The 18478-nt window shown below is 31.7% G+C and overlaps 2 protein-coding genes across 3 annotated transcripts; one reads left to right on the plus strand and one right to left on the minus strand.

Moving 5' to 3' along the window:
• Positions 1-2567: 2567 nt before the first annotated feature.
• On the minus strand, positions 2568-17854 carry LOC108553710 (putative metabolite transport protein HI_1104). 2 transcript variants are annotated; one of them, XM_017908729.1, is made up of 11 exons: positions 17581-17854; positions 16190-16234; positions 9451-9562; positions 8734-8857; positions 8060-8212; positions 5978-6088; positions 5742-5904; positions 4379-4577; positions 3499-3777; positions 3014-3211; positions 2568-2840 (listed from the first exon to the last, which is right to left on the minus strand). In XM_017908729.1, exons 3-11 carry the CDS (start codon positions 9554-9556, stop codon positions 2644-2646), a joined length of 1530 nt encoding a protein of 509 aa, XP_017764218.1. In that variant the 5' UTR covers positions 9557-9562; positions 16190-16234; positions 17581-17854; the 3' UTR covers positions 2568-2643. The 2 variants fall into 2 exon arrangements, with proteins under 2 accessions (XP_017764218.1, XP_017764217.1); XM_017908728.1 differs by lacking the exon at positions 16190-16234 and having other exon boundaries at positions 17581-17853.
• On the plus strand, positions 14126-15269 carry LOC108553711 (uncharacterized). Its single transcript, XM_017908730.1, has 2 exons — positions 14126-14183; positions 14768-15269. The coding sequence occupies exons 1-2, from the start codon at positions 14179-14181 to the stop codon at positions 15075-15077; spliced, it is 315 nt and encodes a 104-aa protein (XP_017764219.1). The 5' UTR covers positions 14126-14178; the 3' UTR covers positions 15078-15269.
• Positions 17855-18478: the final 624 nt, after the last annotated feature.

Raw genomic sequence — 18478 nt, forward strand, 5'->3', positions numbered from 1 at the left:
ATTTCCTAAATTAGTTAACTTACATACGAAAAACTGTATTGTAATTAATTTTCTCTGATTTTTAGGAAATATTTTTTTACAATGAACGATAGGAATGAACAAGTATTATCTTAATTATAACATTAAATCTATTTCCAATTATATATAAATCCTTAAAAAGATCATAATGATGAAGAAAACTAAAAGAAACTACAAGGTACGATCCAAAATGAGATCTGCGCAAATGACTAAATTTTAGAGAAATATTTTTTAAATCTGTATCTCTACTTACCAAATATTTATAAAACTAATATTAGTTTATGGTTCTCTTGTCTGTTAACTACGAATCCATACATAAGTCACCGAAATTTTAACAGCGTATGTAAGGAAATTACAAACGAGGAATGATATTTAAAAGGGCTGTTTATAAAAGGAATGAAATTTTAACCAAATTAACCTAATAAACGTAAAGTAAATTTTATCGATAATTTATATGAATAATTTATATCAATAAACATTTCCTTTAAAATTAAAAAGTGTCCGGTGACTCGTGGGTGGAAATGCAGTTATGAATGAATATGAATCATACCCAAACGATGCTATGAAAATTTCGATATGGAAATTTAGCGAATGAAACCAACGAATATTTGAGATACATAAGTACACGTTAAGTGTGTATGTGTATATAGAATAAATACTATTAAGTGTGTAAACAATAGACGTGATAATGACAAAAGGTTTTTAAAGTCAAATCGTTGCATACCTGTATATGCTAATAAGAGAAAATGTTTTACTTCGTCTTTACGAGTCTTGAAATAATAAGCATACGAAGTTAAGACAATATGTCAATGATCATGAGCTAATTGATACAAATGATTGAGTACGATGAATGATTCCTACGATACACAAGCGAATTTGTGTAAGACAGAGCATGTTTGTTTCACCAATTATTCACTTTGTTTTTTTTCGGTGAGATATCAATAGTATTATCTACACGTTTAAGTTATTTCATGTCTACGTAACGCTGAGTTACGTAACTAATAGAATTAAATTAATAATATCGTCGATGAGGCTGTACTAAAGATGTATAAATGTCTTGAGTTTGTTTAAGAAGTGACATTGATATTTCACGCCACAATATCTATAAAATACCATATGGAATTACTTGCATCATTCTATTCGCGTAAACAATTATAAGAGAGAGAGAGAGAGAGAGAGAGAGAGTGTGTAATTATAATAGGGACCACAATTATTGACCCACCTAGTCGATTGAAACCTACTATGATGATGATGACGGTGGACCAAGTTCCAAGACCAGTTTCTTACCTCCTCGCTAAAGGTACCAAGTCTCACCTGTCTTCCATACCTGCGAGCATCGAATTCGTGAAATTTACCTTGTGTAGGTAAATTAATTTCTACCTACATGCAAAGAATCATGGCAAATGTCTAGATGTTACTTTGTATACAATTCGTGTCGCATTTGAAGTTTAACAAGTTACAAACACTGGCTGGTAAATGTTTTTAGAAAATAATTAAGAGAAAATTGTTTCTTTTGGACTTGCTTAAACGTTTGTCAGATGCCGTATTAAAATATGAAGAATGTATCCGACTGCACCTTTGAGACATTCAGACAATATGGAATAATCGAGGAAAAAATCATGGAAGTATTTAAATATATATTTAGGTATTCGATAAAGATTATATCTCAATAACGTTGAGTGTCAATATCTGCGAACTACAATATGGATTCATACTTGTGGTTTTTATTATAGTTGATTGCGATTTGTAACGAAACAAAGTGTCATTAAATCGTTGAACATTAATACAAACGTGAAGTAATGCCCGAAACACTTTATGCTTTTCTTGTGCATCGCATAGCAATTCATAAGGAACATCGGTTGCCACGGATTTTGTTAATGCGGAATTATTCAGTGATACTTGATGTACAACACTTTGGAAAGCTATTTATTATCGATAAATGTGTCAAAGTATTTTCGCAAGTAACATGTAAATATGTACACACCTCCAACGCAACAACAATAATCTTTCATGTCAAGTCTGTTGAGCCTTGAACTATCAAGGACGGTTTCCCGATTATTTTGTACATTACAAATAAAGGATCTTTTTTATTTATATTAAATAATTTGTACATAGATGAAGTGATTTGATGATGAATCTCAATATCTATTATGTATCGCATAATTACACAACTGGTGCGTCATGTGTATGTGTTCGAACATGTATTTTTGTCTACCTGTGCAGACGCGTAAACACATGTATATAAACAGGTTGTTTTTAATAATATAGTGACATATAAAATTCACCTATTGGCTTATGTTTTATCAAAGAAACAATTCTACAACTACAATACTCACGACCAACGGTATTAAATAAAACGTCATTTTAATATTCGTAAGACCTAAAACTAGAAAATTATTATAAAAACATGGAACTATTTTCTTTCTGACACATCAACGAAGAATGAACATTTCAACCAAGCTACGAATTTAATTTCGACTAAAATTGAATATTCCATTCAATCTAATACTTCGCTAGAATAGTTAAAATTGATCATATTTCTACCGTGTCATTTTATTTTGCACATTATTCACAAGGATTTCTATCAATGGATATTTACAACGGATCATTCAGAACTATGTTCTTCTATAACCTAGAATTTTCGAATCGATGTGGTGGTTGTGGATATAATCTTGGAAATTCTAATGTCGACACTCGTCCATTATCATTAGTGAACGTCTTATTATCATATCCGAATTCTGGTTTGTTGTTAATTTCCATTTTTGCTTCCGGCTTACTGGCTCCATCCATCAAGAACATAGTGAAGAAGAACATGATAGAACCTAGAAGCAACAATTTTAATTAATTCGTGAAAAATTGGAATATCGATAAAAGAGATGGATTAAAACCTGCTCGATTTTCGATTAGAAATATAGTTTGACGTAAATTATTATTCATCGATCAACGTAACATTTTCATGCCGAATATTGGATTTTACGATTATTGGAATACTTACTGAGACCATAAAAACCAGCGTAAAAAATATAAAGAGATCCTCGGAAACCAATAGCCCTTCTAGTTGGTTCAACCAATATCGGCAGATTTCCCCCGATGTTGTTCATGACGAACAGGAAGGCACCAATAGTTGTCGATCTAAGATGCAGAGGAACTATTTCTACGACTACCGCAAACACGATTCCGAACCACATTTCGGCTGCAATGAGGATAAGGTACGTGTGAATGTTGATATACACATAAGAAACGTGCTTTCTCTTTAAAAAGAAGAAGAAAGGATAAAAAATAGAATAACATAGAATAATATAATTTATCCTTTCCTTTCATTGATACGTTATTTTTCACTTGTTGAAACAGTAGTTTTATTATATAAGGTTTGCTTTTAAATAAGTATCGAATATTTATCTATATCTATTGATATAGTTTAGTACAATAAATTAAAGGGTACGAAATATAGCTTGTACGTATAACGTTAAACATACTTACCAAAAAAGTAAGAAATTCCAAGAGTGATAATGGCCCATAAGGGGTTGAAATATACGGAACCAAAGGCAAACGGTGTTGCTATTATTTGACTGATGGCTAAAACAGCCACTCTTGATCTAATACCCATTTTCGCAACAAATTTATCGCTAACTACCCCACCGACCACAACACCGATGCTACCGATCACTATAGTCACCGCGAACAGCCACCAACCTAGATCGTAATCGGGGAAGTAATCTCTGTAATAGAGATCGCAATTGTAGGCAAAACACATACCACCTGGAAGAAAAGGAAATTATTTTAACTAATTAAAGAAGATTAGCAATGTTCTCATCAGTATCGAATGAATTGTTATAAATTAGCATCTTAAGACATTTCTTTGCTCTTTTAATAGAAGAAAAGTTTTTGAATAGATACTTTCTGCCGAAGATAGTGTTTAAACTGGATTTAAATTTTGATGTAACAACATCGAAGAAAAGTGGACTGAAATGTTAAAAGAATATAAAATAAGAATTTTTAAAAGAATTGGAGATACACTGTTATGATATGAGATAAAGGATTAAGGATTTTTATATTAAATGAATATCAAAATTCGTAATACGTTAATGTTTCGTGCTTTTTCGCGAGACAATGAAAGGAATAAAAATTACAAATGTATAAAATATCAAATAAAAATATTCGAATAGACTTTACGAATTTAAACATAAAGGATATAGCGTATGTAAAAATTCGTTAAATTTCAGTGATGTTAGAAAGAATTGCAAATAAACATTTCTTGGAACAATTAGAAATTTTGCTGGAATAAACCAGACAGGTGGATGCTAAAATATACCCTTAGAATGTATTTTTCAATCCTTTGCGTCAAGATATTGCCTTTTACCGCAATGTCTGATGCTGGCTGCCAGGCATAATAGTATAATCCTCGGTTGTAGGATCACTTTCCAAACGGGTATTTTCTTTCCCTTAGCAGTTGTTTCCTCCTCGCCGATTGTCTTTCTTTCCGGTTCAGAAAGCGTAAAAGTAAGAGCGGCAATGATCAATCCAATTATACCAGCTCCATAGTAGCATGCCCTCCAACCCTGTCCAGATAATTCCTTATTATTATTAATTCGACAGAAAATATTTAATATTGCATTAAATAGGTAGGTAACAGGTGTCTAAACATTCTAAGTATCATAATTCATTAAAATTTTATATTAGTTTATACATTGACTGCTGATCGAATTTTTTACATTCTACCTATGTACTCAACATGGTGTCCTTTGTTTTATTCCATAAGATATATACAATAGAACTAATAGAAAACCTATCAAGTATGAATGAAGTAATCTTCACGCTAAAATGAAGAAAAAAGATCACATGATTCAACCCACGAAAAGTATCCAAAACCTTTCAATTAACGCTCGACTGCTTCGAGCAATCGTATTATTTAATCCGTTTACTAATTGCTTCTTCTTCATTATCTACCCACAGCATTTATTCTATTAATCCATTTAATCTTCGGCAGAGAAGAAACCTAATCCAGCTTAGAGTTCTCTTAATTTTTATATTTATTAGCTGAGCAGTTTCTTTCTCTGGTATTTATGTCGTTTTGTAAGAAATAAAGTAGATTTCAATTTAAGGGAAAAGAAGAGATCTTAGTGTGGTAATGGTTGACATAGATTTTTAATATATGTATGCATTGATATAAAAATAAGTGACGTCCATAAGAAAGAATGAGTGGATCGAGTATGCGTGTAATAAATGAAGCATAGTATAGACTGTGTATATTTATGTGATGTATGATAGAAAAGAGAACAAATGAGAGAGCAGTTGGATAGGTCAATTAGATATATTTCATCGATCATTTTTGCCCTGTGCTATAATGTTGTTCTATAAATATTTAATATATTCATTTAAATATATTATCCACGACTAAGACTTGGTACTTTAAAGCTTGGTGCTAAAAGTAAGAAGCATGTTTCTGTATTGTCTTCTGCTCAAACGAGATTTCTTAATCTTTTCTTAATTGGTTTTACTAAGAGTATGTATAGCATTCCTTATTATTAGGAGTTATAATTAACTTGTGTAAATTTTCCTCAAACTTTTATGAATTACTCCTAAGTTAGAAGAGTTAATCTTTCATTTTAACGTAATTAGTATTTAGTAAACGTAGAAATAAATTCCTCCCATAAAGACGAAATAAAGAAGGAGGAATGGAAGTATGTAGAATTATTTTCATTTTCTTTTTAAATTATACTTACCAGATTTGCAATATTCGATACCGGAATATAACGACCAACAGGAAATGCAATACCGTAACCACCATAGATACCCCAATTGAAAATGGACATAACAAGACCTCGTTGTTTCTCTGGAAACCAGTCAGACAACAAACCCGTAGCCAAAGGATTGCATCCAGCCTCCCTGTAGATTGTTTATTCTTTACAAAATCTCGTTTTTAATAGTTAAAAATTAGGAGCAGTTATATCTAACTTACCCTGCTGCTAAAACCATACGTAGAATGACTAGTTGCCAGTATTCTTTAACTGCTCCCATTAGAATGATCGCGATACTGAATATCAACGTGCAAACGGTTAATAGCCTCACTCTGAAAGTGAAAACAAATTTTATATTACTTCTTACTTAATAATTATGCCAAGTATTTCATATGAAATATCAAAAGTGAAACAGTTTAAATATCAGTTATTCGGGACATAGTCTGTGCCCTCGGTAAGTAGAGGTTCTTAGACTTCAGAAGCTTAATTTCTAGATACCATAGTTTTAGACGCTTAGTCTCAAGACTCAGATTTTAAATGTTTAGCTCACAATCGCCTGCGTATTAAGTGTTTAAGCTACCTAGATCTCGGTTATTTAGTTTACAGGCTAGTTACCTAGGTCTTATGCTCTTAGTTTATGGATGCCTTTATCCTAGGTATTTAGACGCCGAGTGCTTAATTTCAAAGTACCTAGATTTCAAGGGTCTAGCCTAGGTATTTGAAGCCTGTACGTCTAATTTTCTAATGTCTAGTACAGATATCCCAGTTCTATAACTCTTTGATACGTAGATTCTTATCGCGTGAATTAATTTATTAATTATGAGTTGCTTCTTCGTGTCTTAAAACGTTATTATCATGCTATAAATCTAAAAATACATGTATGATACAGGTATGACTTAGCGTACAGGAAGTAATGAAACGATGCTGAATGAATGCTCATATCTATCATCGATATTTTTTCACCGTTAAACTTGTTTCCTTGCATCCTCTTAGCCTAGTACTTTCAAATTTCCGCTCGAATTGAATTAACACGATCACTCGGTATAATTAAAATCTCAAAAAATCAATTTCGATTACAAGCCAGTGATTTAACGACGCTAATTTGTTTCTGAAAAGGATGCTCAGTCTAATTCCTTCGCTCAACGTTACGGTTCATTCTTATTCTAAGAATCTTCATCGAATAGCAAGTAAAAAACAATTGCATAATAATTCACCTATCATTAACTTAACGGTATATTATGTTGAATTACTTTTCCTCGTAAACGGTAACAGTAGTAGTAACAGCTATATCCACACCTAGAGTGTTAAGTATAGGAAGGCTAATGACGAAACTGGTTGTGACAACATTGATATATTTACTGGAACGGCACGTGTCGCGTGACTGCATAGAAAAATAATTTAACGTGTTCCCTGTGTATATCTTAAGCCTGAACAATTGGTAGTTTTAGGATATGCATCTGATTCACACGCAAATATCATCGCGAAATTTTAAAAGAAAACTTTCGTGATAATTCATCTGGAGTAGATGTGCATAGCTTTGCCTGCTAGTTTGCATAAATTCCTGTGCACCTTCGTCAGAAGAAAATTTTAACGTTAGGTATATTTTCCAGCGATCTGAGCGTTCGATATAGCTCGCTATAATTCGAGTACAGTTGATATTTAAATATCTAATTAGACAAAAAACAGTATTTGCATTCAGTCCTTGATACTTTGTTCCTTTCTTGCATGCGCTTGGTGCAACAAAAAATGCTTTACTTGTCCAACATAAATTTCTTCCTCTGTCGATTATCATAGTCTATCGATCAGTCATGTGCTATGTATCGTCTCGTCTTAAAATTAATAACAATTTATGGAACTCGATAAAAACACTAACGCAAGTCTACCATTGCCTATAAACCTACAGACATTACACGCAGACACTCGTTTATTTACAATCCTTCTGATTAAAAAGATTTCTATAGAATGGTCTCCTGTGCGAGATATATATGAATGCAAACCATATTCCAGTACATGGCATTTGATAGAACAATTCGCATAAAGAATCCAGGAACAATGCACGCAAATTGTCTGCAGACAGTATCTCTAAATCTGTATCAGCCTTTAAACTCATATTTGTCTATAGAATCTTATCAATATCTCTAAGCCTCCGTGAGAACGCAGATTAATGTGTTGTAGCTTTTGGAAGTATAGAGATTCTTCGATCAAAGCTTAAGCCATCCCAAGCATTTCTCAGGCTATAGATATTGTCACCTACTCCGCTTCTTTTCGAGTCCCTGATTCTTTCTGTTCATGATGACATATACCTGTTATACTTGTCAGCTGCAACGCCCAGAGCAACGCCAACGATGGTGAATACCGCGATGAAGCTCGGCCCTGCCAGGATTTGATAGTCGAGACCAAGGCCATTGTAGTTCCATTCGCAGTAGCGGGATCCGTTCAGTTCCAGGGACACACAACTGTGAAATAGGATACATTCCAATGACCGATTCTAATTCGATCAGGTCGAGGCGGATACACGAGTTCACGAATGCACTCGAATGCATGCACACTAATGGTAAAAGCACGTATGATCTAACTAACAAGTTGTAAGTTCTGTATAAGACGCGTAAATTGGACAACCGAGTAGCTTTGAACGATGCATCGGGATTTAGTTCATTTTCTGTTCAAGGCAGTGCACTTAGCCAGCCTCGTTAAGTATACATGAAGATCATGATGTAACATTGATTATAAAAATCGGGGTTTTATTGATCCAAACGAAGGGAAAAATATAGTTAAATAATTATACTTATATAATTTTTTATTATATAATTATTTAATATTTGCAGACTACACGTGTTTACATAGCAAAAAACGAAGGCAATAATGTGGGATATTTGAATATCATTATAGCGTATACTTAGTGCTAATCGACACGATGATCAAGAACAAAAATTGATCGATGATTCAGATAAATTTGAAAAAAATGGAAAAAACTTACAAACTTTCATTCTTGGCTACCTCGCACTGGATTGGTAGTTCTACGATCGATAACGTGGTCGAGTTTAATTGGCAGGAAATATCACCATAGTGCAAATCCTCCGCTGTCGCCTTGCTTGTGACACCTTGAAAATGCGTGTAAAAACATTACATTGACGACACGTATTCCATAATTGCGCGAACACGTGATTATGGAATTCTCATAACAGGGATATTAATTGGAAGCAAATTGAAAATAGGAAGCTCATAATTGAGAAGATAATTCGCAAATATGAAGATGGTTTATATTATCGTTATTAACTTACATTTAATTTCGATCTATAAAATCAATTTATAAAAATTCGGAAAGATAGTCTATGCTACTTGATATTTTTCCGAATAAATTCAAGAAACGATATAAACCAAGTACAGGCAGATAAATTTGATTTCTCCAATTATGTCAACGTTATGTTAATAACGATAATTGACAAGAAAATTTTATATCAATGATGACAGAGTCTTGGAAGACTTCGATGCGACGAATCAACTTTTTTACAGTTGATTAATTTTACAGAACATGCAAGTCTTATTTGAAACAAAAAAGGAGGAAAAGATTAGAGGAGAACGATTTAAAAGTTCTGTCGCGACTAATTAGTCGAGTAGACGAGTTTACGAAGATAATTAAGAGGCGTGTTAAGGAAGAGGAAGTATAATGCGCGGAACTGAATGCATCGCTTACCAATTAAATAATGACCTAGCTCTCCAAGTACGTATCCAACTGAAACAATGGCCAACGCATATGGCTTGTACAAGAATTGCAATTTCTGAACCACTGTGTTCAGCATTGTGCCCTGGGGAAGGAAAAATTAAGTTATAGCCTCTTTTATTCAGAGTTACGAGACAATTTTTTCATTAGTTGTAGATGAAGTTAGAAGAAGTTCTTTTACATCCCTTTGTTTCTTAAAACAGTGTTCCGTGGTAACATCTTAATTTTATTTTATTATCCTGAATGATTGGATATTGTATTAAATATTTCACATAATAGAGGATGTCAAAAGTTTGTAATCAAGCTATAATTCTATTTCAATCCATATGACGTAGTGATAGAATTTATCTTGTTAATAATTTAATAATCGGTCATTTGATGACTTTTTATCCATAGAACGAGTTAATAGTTTATCGTTAAATATGGCTTACGTAATGCATCGGTACCTACAATTTTGCGTTGATTACTGCAAAAATGATTTCCTCGCCGTTTACATATTTCTTAACATTTACACCATCGTAAATGTACGTTTGCCGATGGTATCGCTGAATACTTTGTATTCCACCAATCGGAGGATCGTTATTTTATTGCATATGCATGCCTAATATCGATTGCAGTTTCGTATCGGTATACTATAAATTATAGGTAAGATTTCTGCAAGGAATAAAAACTTAAAAATACAGATAAGAATGTGTTTCTTTCAGTTGATAATTAGTCTGTGGAAAATTAGATACAGTAGGCGTATTGTAATTGTGTAAATTTGACTTAATATGGGGATGTGAGGAAAAAGGAATGATAGTTGCTGCATGCAAATTTAAAAACGAAATTGAAAGAGAAGAAATATTTATAATATTGAATTTAATTAATTAAATTGAAATCAATATATAAAATAGTCCAAAATATTTGTTTTTGATTAATGGTAAAATTCACCTTTTTCTTTCTTTCAAATAATTAATTATTCCAACTACAAAATTACAAAATTAATATTTTCTTCGTATTATGATCAAGGGAATTACATATTATTGTAATAATTATTTCTTTGAGAGATATGTAATAGTAATGAAACATTCTTTGATCTTTAACCAGATCTGAAATTAGTAGAGTAATTCTAGTATTCGCAAACTTCGCAAATTAGATACAGTATGCCTACACATGGCACAACTATTTACATTCTACCTGTATTAATCAGGATTATTTATTCAAGGCTTGTATAGTTTGCATTTACACTAGTTCCTATATAAATAATTGCGTAGAGTAAAGGTACTAAATACTACTTCTTATGCAAGATGTATAAATGTCGCAATAAAATAGTAAACTTGAGATATCCAAAGTAGCTAAAATATTATTCGCTCGGATATTAACCATTTTAATTTTAGTCCTTAGACTAATTTTCTTTTTTAAGTTATCTAAAATTTTATCTTTATTCTTTTCTATATGTTGAAGCTTTTTTTTAGCATTTCTGTTTGTACTTCCTTCTTTGCTCCTGCCAATCAGCAAGCATTACAATTATTATCTATCACACACCTTATATAAAAAAAATGATCTGATATTTCACTTCTTACGTCATTTTATCATCGTTCGCCTAATTACCAACCAATAAAACGCCTTGTACCCGCAAAAACACATCGATTACTACGTTACATTTGCATTTTTTGTTACTAAGAACGCAGTCTGTTGGAAATAAATGAATTTTACCCGTCACTATAATCATTACTTCTGTTCGTTGCAATTTATGGCAATGTTAGCATTATGCTTGATTATTTAGCTCTTTTTACCCTAAAAGGACACAAAGAACGAGTACTGATTATTACGTAGGATTGAATGGTAAATGTTCGGTAGAAAAGCCAATTCACATGTCTGTAGGCTTCTAACGCATACACCATGCAACTTGGTCACCTTGAGCCAAAATCATTGAGACGTAACGAAAGTTATCGTTTTAATAATGTTAATTCCATTATTCGTGATAACAGAGAAACCAGATTGGTAAAAGAGTGCAGTGAATTTTTTCCTTAAAATTGTTTTGCCCTTCTATCTCGAATTTACAGATATTTTTCTCTTGATCGAGTATGGAATGTTCCAAAGTGTCTCAATCTAATATTTCAGTGAATATTAGTATGGTTGTAAGAGTCAAAATATTGAAAATCATAATATATAATTTAAGATGTACAATATTAATGTTTTAAGATATTTTGAAACTAAAAATGAATACAATGAGTAAAACGTTTGTCTATTAAATTGCTGTAGCTTTCGCACATCTAATCATGACCATATACAATTTCTTCCTTTTTCTTTCAAAAAAGAACTGGATTTGTTGTTCTTAAATTTGCATCGTATTATAATTAAGTATTAACCAATCAATTAAACACTTCGGTAACTGTATCTACAAATTATTTGCATACTCGTTTACCTTTCTCAAATTAAATTTATATTACGTTTCTTACAAAATCATCGTAATATCTATAAATATTAGTTTCTTTTCATTTGTTCGAAAATTAGTTATTTTTGCGCATACCTCTTCGAAACACTCAAGTATTAATGATTGTAATACATCCTCGATAAAAATGTCTCATATCTGTCGTAGAAATGTATTATTGAAATAATTTATGCAAATATGTGAGAATATTCCATTCCTCGATTCTTTAACAGAATAATCATTTCTGTTACTTTATTTTAGATCTCCAAAATCAAGCCTCCAATAGTCAACTAATAAAAAAAGGGAGAATAATCTTAATTTGGTAATGATGGAATATAAAAATGTAATTAAAATATACTTGATGTGAAACACAGCCGATACAAAACGAATATGAAAACAGTAAGAAGGAAGTATAAAATACGCAAAAGTATGGTTAATTACACAGCATATGCTCTCCAATATATATGTCATATGACATTACTCAATATGCAAATGACAATCAGTATATTCTCCAGATCAAGTTTCGTTAGTCATTAGTGCTATTTTTTTTCAACAACTCCACCCACGAGAAACCTTGAGCCAAGTTTCTTGAACAAATGTATAAAGTAACGACTAAGGTGTGCAATTAAAATTGTATTGTATACGTTGTTTGTGCTACAATCATATCGAATGAATCGTTGCCATCGTTTAAAAAGAAATTTACGTACGAAGCGTTCTTGGGATTCATGAAAAAAGACACTGACATTGAATGAATGACGTAGATTACCATTAAATGACATTTTCATGACAACAGTGTATTGCTTTAATGTATAAAAATCAAGAAAATTACAGATATTTTTTTTATATGTGTACATTTTGATACCTATCAGTAAACGTGCGTAATTATTAAAAGTAAGGTTCTTAAGCAAGAACGGTTCATGGAAATAATTATTTTAAACTTCAAACACTAGGCGCGCCTTTTTCTAACTACTACTGCTTCTGCGCAATACATCGTCCAATGAAAATCATTCCCGCCAATTCACGTAAATAGATATATACATATTAGATATATTATACATAAACACATAGTGTAAACTCGAATTTATTTCTAATTTACATAATAATTATTATAATAATAAATAATAATACTAGTAGAAATATAATATGTATAATAGAATCTCTATCAAACTATAATTGTTTCTTGCGCAATATGTTGAGCAGGGGGGGGGGGGGGAGGAGAAAGAACCGTGTGACGAGTGCCACCTATGAATCTGTCAGAATCAACGTGCTGTGTAATGTGAATAACCCCTTGTAATTGTAGCTTTTATTTATTCGTAAGATAATTAATCAGTGTCTCAATTTCAGCGAAAAAGAAAACACTAGTAATTGGTGTAAGTACATTTGTTGATATCGTACGATAGAATCGTAATAGAATACGACAGTGTAGTGATAAAACACGTGTTGCGTATTATACGAAAATATGACGCATTTTTCGTTACATAGCCTAGCAATTACTTTTTGATAGATTTGGTATATTTAAGATTTATTTTTGCGGTTTATCGAAAATTGACTTGTGTCTATTTGCTCACGATTCTCTCGTTCACAAAATCCTTAAAAATTGTTTGTATTACATAGAGAAATTTGTTAGGTGATATACGAAACGATCGAACACCAATGACGTTTTGCGTGTGTAATAATTTAGTACAGGATAGCATTGTTAGTATTCTTATGAAGTTGTATATTTCGATGTTTCCTCTTTCTGTTTGCAATGAGATTATAGATTAATTTCATTTTAATTGACATATTACATTCATGAATAAAATTTACTAGCAACCAATGCAACCAATAAAAAACAGTTCGAGTGGAAGAAACAGTGATATTTCGTGAAGATGGTTGTAACTCATGCTGCATGAAATTATTCCTGTATACACGTGCGTATAATTCATTCTTCAATTACTCGTGTATTTGTGGTTAAAATAATTACTATTTTACTTAAGATCCCATTATTCACGACGTTATGACTTCACGCCAACTAAACATTGCGATCAGTCAATATATATTAATACGTTTCATAGTCACATATTATTAACTCGTTCTAGATGTTATCCCATTGCCATTTTGAATTCTCGAACAAATCGCATGCATACCAGTAATTGTTTAATGAAAATACGAACAAATTGAATGATTGTAAAGTTAACGTAAATTAATTTTATTTTATCATGGATTTAACTGAAATTCTTTTCTTTTAGCGTTTCTTTCATCTTTTACCGAAGAAGCAAAGAAGTTCGTCGATTTACTGGAAATTATGTATGAGGTAAATTTAGTTAATCTCTATTCATACTTTTAATATTGCGTGAAATTCAAGGTTTACGATGCAGCTTTAATCAATAATTGCTAGTTATACGTAATATTTACGTGCAATATTTCTGTTGTACAAATGAGATAAGTAATTTCTAAGAAGTATACCGTGAAAATTTGATTTAACTGTTAAATTCTAATTGATTTTGCGTAGCCAAAAGTTAAAGTACTCAAGTGTTTTGCAAGATGATAATTAGACGAAGAAATCGGAATTACAAATCGCGTTATACTAAATTAAAGTATTCTATCGAGTAACAATATAAAATCATGTATTAATTAATTTTTCTGCAATTTAATACGTTCTTTATCTTGCTTCAATATTAAATGAAGACTATGTTTATTCCTTATATATAATTTTTTTTTCTATTAAACTAATTAGAAGAAAAAGCAAAAAAATTTTACATATATATATACTATTTGAAAGTATAGGTTAGATTGTATTTATATTTATTGAAATTAAATACCATCTAACTAAAATTTTTATGTAATTTTTAACTCCGTGTTTGATATTAATTTCTAACTAAAAAATAATTGTTTTAGGATGAAGAGACGAGACACGAACCCCGAGATATCTTCCGACCTATCTATAACTTATGGATGCCTGGATAATCGAAAGCACGTTGGTGAATCAGAAATCCGGGTAATCGGTATCTGTATAATCGACATTCTGCTATACTCATTTGTCTCTGTTCTATCGAATCATGCTCGTACAATTAGTCAACGTCATTATAATAGTCGTAAAGCGTTGAGAAGACGCACAATCGAGGATAGAAGTAGAATTGATTTGCAATGCGAGCAACCGGATGTATTAGTTACTTTTTTCTTCTCTGGGCTGAGTCTGGCATTGTGAAGGGGAACTCAAGTAAGATAAGAAACGGGAGCATTAACGGCAAGTGTTACGATGACGGCGCAGTGTAGTTTTCTATAATTACTGGCCGATGGTAAATCGAAGGCTGAATGAGCCTTATGGGCGTATACCCGGCAGGCGTGGATACTGATTGGACATGGATTAACGGGCCCTCTTGATTAAGTCACCTCGCCTGACACCTTCAGGAATATAAAATCACCAATCTTCATAATGAGTTGAATAATAAACCTATTATATCTAGTCTTCTTATGACATATAGATGTTTATATATATTTATCGACTGAATTAACAAGTATATTGACAACAAACGAAGGTGTGATCTTGATATTCTTGAGTTAGAAAAAATGCACATTGATGCTTATAGGAGTACCAATAGAGTTTGTGATAGAAGTCGATAATAATCTTGACCTTTGATGTTGAGACTGCAGTTAAGACTTGCTATAGTTTCAACATTTTTCAGAATATAGCTACATAATTGTAAGTAGCAGAACTTTATATTTCAATTTAGAGAAAATTTTAAATTTTTGGGTGATTTGAGCAGTTTGAACGCTTTAATAATTTAAATATTTGTAAATGTCTACAAAACTATTTACTTAAATTTGAATATTTTATAATAACAAAATAGATAAAATAGAAAAAGAAATATTTTCCAGAACAGTAGGAACCCTTGTTACATACAAAGAATAAAAAGTGAATATTTGTCTCTATTAAGTAATAGCCGTTGTTATTAGTTTGAATGTTTTATAATATCATTCAAGAATCTTGAAATATAATTTATTCATTTAAATTTAAATAACTTGGATGCAAATAGGACATTTAAACGATCTTGTCACTCTAATTATTCTAATAGATTGAATTTTTTAATAATTGTTAATTGATCTCTGAATCGATTTACATTCGTCGATCAAAACAGGTTCTTCTTGACAAGTATTCGTTCAGGAAATATAATTCATACGTTAGATTTTTGACATCACACCCGACCAATTGTGGCCAGTTATATCTGTTTACACTTTCATAACAGGCATTGCGCAAATAATGCAAAACGATATTCAAACTGCGGTTCGATTTACTAGGCATTCACCACGTATACACACCAATATCCCGGCATATCCTTGTAAATTGCTCGATCCAGAGTTAAACTGAAACACGAAATGCGGAGCTTTTCGTAAGATATCCGTGAGTCGTGCCATTTGGAATGAGTTCCGGAATGCAAAACGGTCGTGTCCATGTTTATGTCGTCGTATACATAGTTTACATAATGTTGCGGAGGTTGTGCGTTGAATTGTAAATTGGTTGAATTCTGTGCGATTTATAATATGACGTCACTAACGAATGGGTTCAGATGAAAAATATTTGAATTCGATTAAACAGAATTGATTACAATTCTTCGTTAAAACACTTTTTATTGTGTTCTTAAAGCGTTTTGATGCATTTTAAGTTGGTAGAATTTTTGTAAATAGTAATATGTTTAAGTTTAAACAGCAACATTGAAGAAAAGAATCATTTTCATACGTGTCATTGCACTCACAGTCACTTAATCGGAACACGATCGTTTACATTCAATTATAAAGTGCTTAATTATCAAAACACTAAACCAGTATTAAGCTGTGCTTTACAAAAGAGTTGAACAAGTAACAAGACGAGTTCTACACTGCTCCACTTAAATCAAATTACATAATTAAATCACACCTCGCTACTTAATTTCCATGGTACTATCTTTCTTTTAACATTAAACATTTCATTAATTTTACGTCGTTCCTGATACGAAAAAATTGTGGTATCACAAAATTGCTTGTATGACCATTTATCAAAAGGCAACAACCATCACGACGATTGATATTTATAAGTGATATAATTTTCTAACGATTATTATTAATTTTCATCGCTCGATCAATATCAGAGTTCAAAATTATCGATATCTATTTCATCCAGAATTTTTATAAAAAATTAATCATTTCTTTTATCTTTAATTTATAAATATTTATCTTTATTACATACAGTAATAAAATACCGTTCATAAATATCTGAACACCTCTGTTGATCTGAGATAACAGTTCATGAAAGTTACCAAAATACATGAGTTAATGACAAATTAATGGCTAAAAGCAGTGCTTATTATCTAGTAACAGTAGTATATTAACAGAAAACACGCAATTTGTCATCAGATACCACTGTTAGAATTTTGCCATACTCGGATAATTTATAAATTTTATAATTTATCATTAGGAATGAATCTATTTCAAGATTTAACTTCGTAAATACCAAAACAGGTTTCTGCAGTTTGATAATTCTAACTTTATTCTAATGCACATACTTCTTTTTTTTAACGTGAATGTATGAGTGGTAATAATGAAAATAAAATCGTTATACGTAATTTTGTTTATAATCTTTTGATTAAATTATGCCTCTTCGAGGGTGGAAGTAAGTGTTTGGATATTTTTGAACGATAAGTTAAATTGATGGCTCATCACTGCTCTTTACTTACCTATTTGTTTTGCTCGTTTTTCAGTATTGGTTACCCGTACGAGGTTCGAGAATAAAGAAGGGGAAAAATAATGAATATATCACTAAGAATTCGGCGCACAGACACATTTAAGCGAAACGGAGGAACCAATAAGATGTTTTTGCGTGTCCGATCGTACACGTGGAGATCGATCCCTCCAAGTGCGAGGGATGGAGCGTTAAATGAGAAACGAGACAGCGGCCAACCTTCATTTATAAGAAAGTGTCCAAGGATCGGACCTTCCGTAGACTATCGAGGAAGGGGCACCAACAGAGCCTGTGCATGAACAGGTAAGTACGCGAGAGTACTTACCTATGGTGGGAGCACGTGATACTCTTGATCTTCAATTTCCAAGGTCTTTTCTATTGTTCACTTGTATCTTACTCTTTTAGAGCTGAAAATTTGTGACCATCGAAAATACTGTCCTACGGGTAACATGATCTTTTATATTAATTTGTTTACATTGTTAAATTTGGTTTTACAATGTATTTCTTTCTTCTTATACTTTGCTTTCTGATTTATTTTATTTTCTTTGATTTCTTTGATTTCTTTGACTTTTATGCTCTGTTTTATCGATTCATCTATATCTTATTACTCTAGAGTCAACCGGTTAAATAGTGTTAAAAAATAATACTAATTTTTTAATTTAGTTGGGTCGTACTTGATTTTTTATTATTGTAAATAACGTTATTCTTTCGGTTATAGCTACTATGATGTTTGATTCGCTTACTGCTCAATCGTGTTCTTCTTTCATTGAAAGATTCCTTAATTTTCAGAGAGATATTAAGGAGTCATAAAATATTCGTTTTAAATTTTCGCTAGAGGTTTTATTAGTACCCTTTAAAATTAGGAGTTTCTTTTCTCGGATAGATGGAAGTGA

Source organism: Eufriesea mexicana, unplaced genomic scaffold (assembly GCF_001483705.2).
Source record: "Eufriesea mexicana isolate 0111107269 unplaced genomic scaffold, ASM148370v2 scaffold12690, whole genome shotgun sequence".
NCBI lineage: Eukaryota > Metazoa > Arthropoda > Insecta > Hymenoptera > Apidae > Eufriesea > Eufriesea mexicana.

Excerpts from the sequence above, each read along its gene's own strand:
- LOC108553710 (XM_017908729.1), bottom strand. The coding sequence starts at position 9,556 with ATGCTGAACACAGTGGTTCAGAAATTGCAATTCTTGTACAAGCCATAT. Across the intron at positions 6,089-8,059 it reads GCAGCTGACAAGTATAACAG|AGTGAGGCTATTAACCGTTT; the intron begins GTATATGTCATC and ends TTTCACTTTCAG. Across the intron at positions 5,905-5,977 it reads CGTATGGTTTTAGCAGCAGG|GGAGGCTGGATGCAATCCTT; the intron begins GTAAGTTAGATA and ends AACAATCTACAG.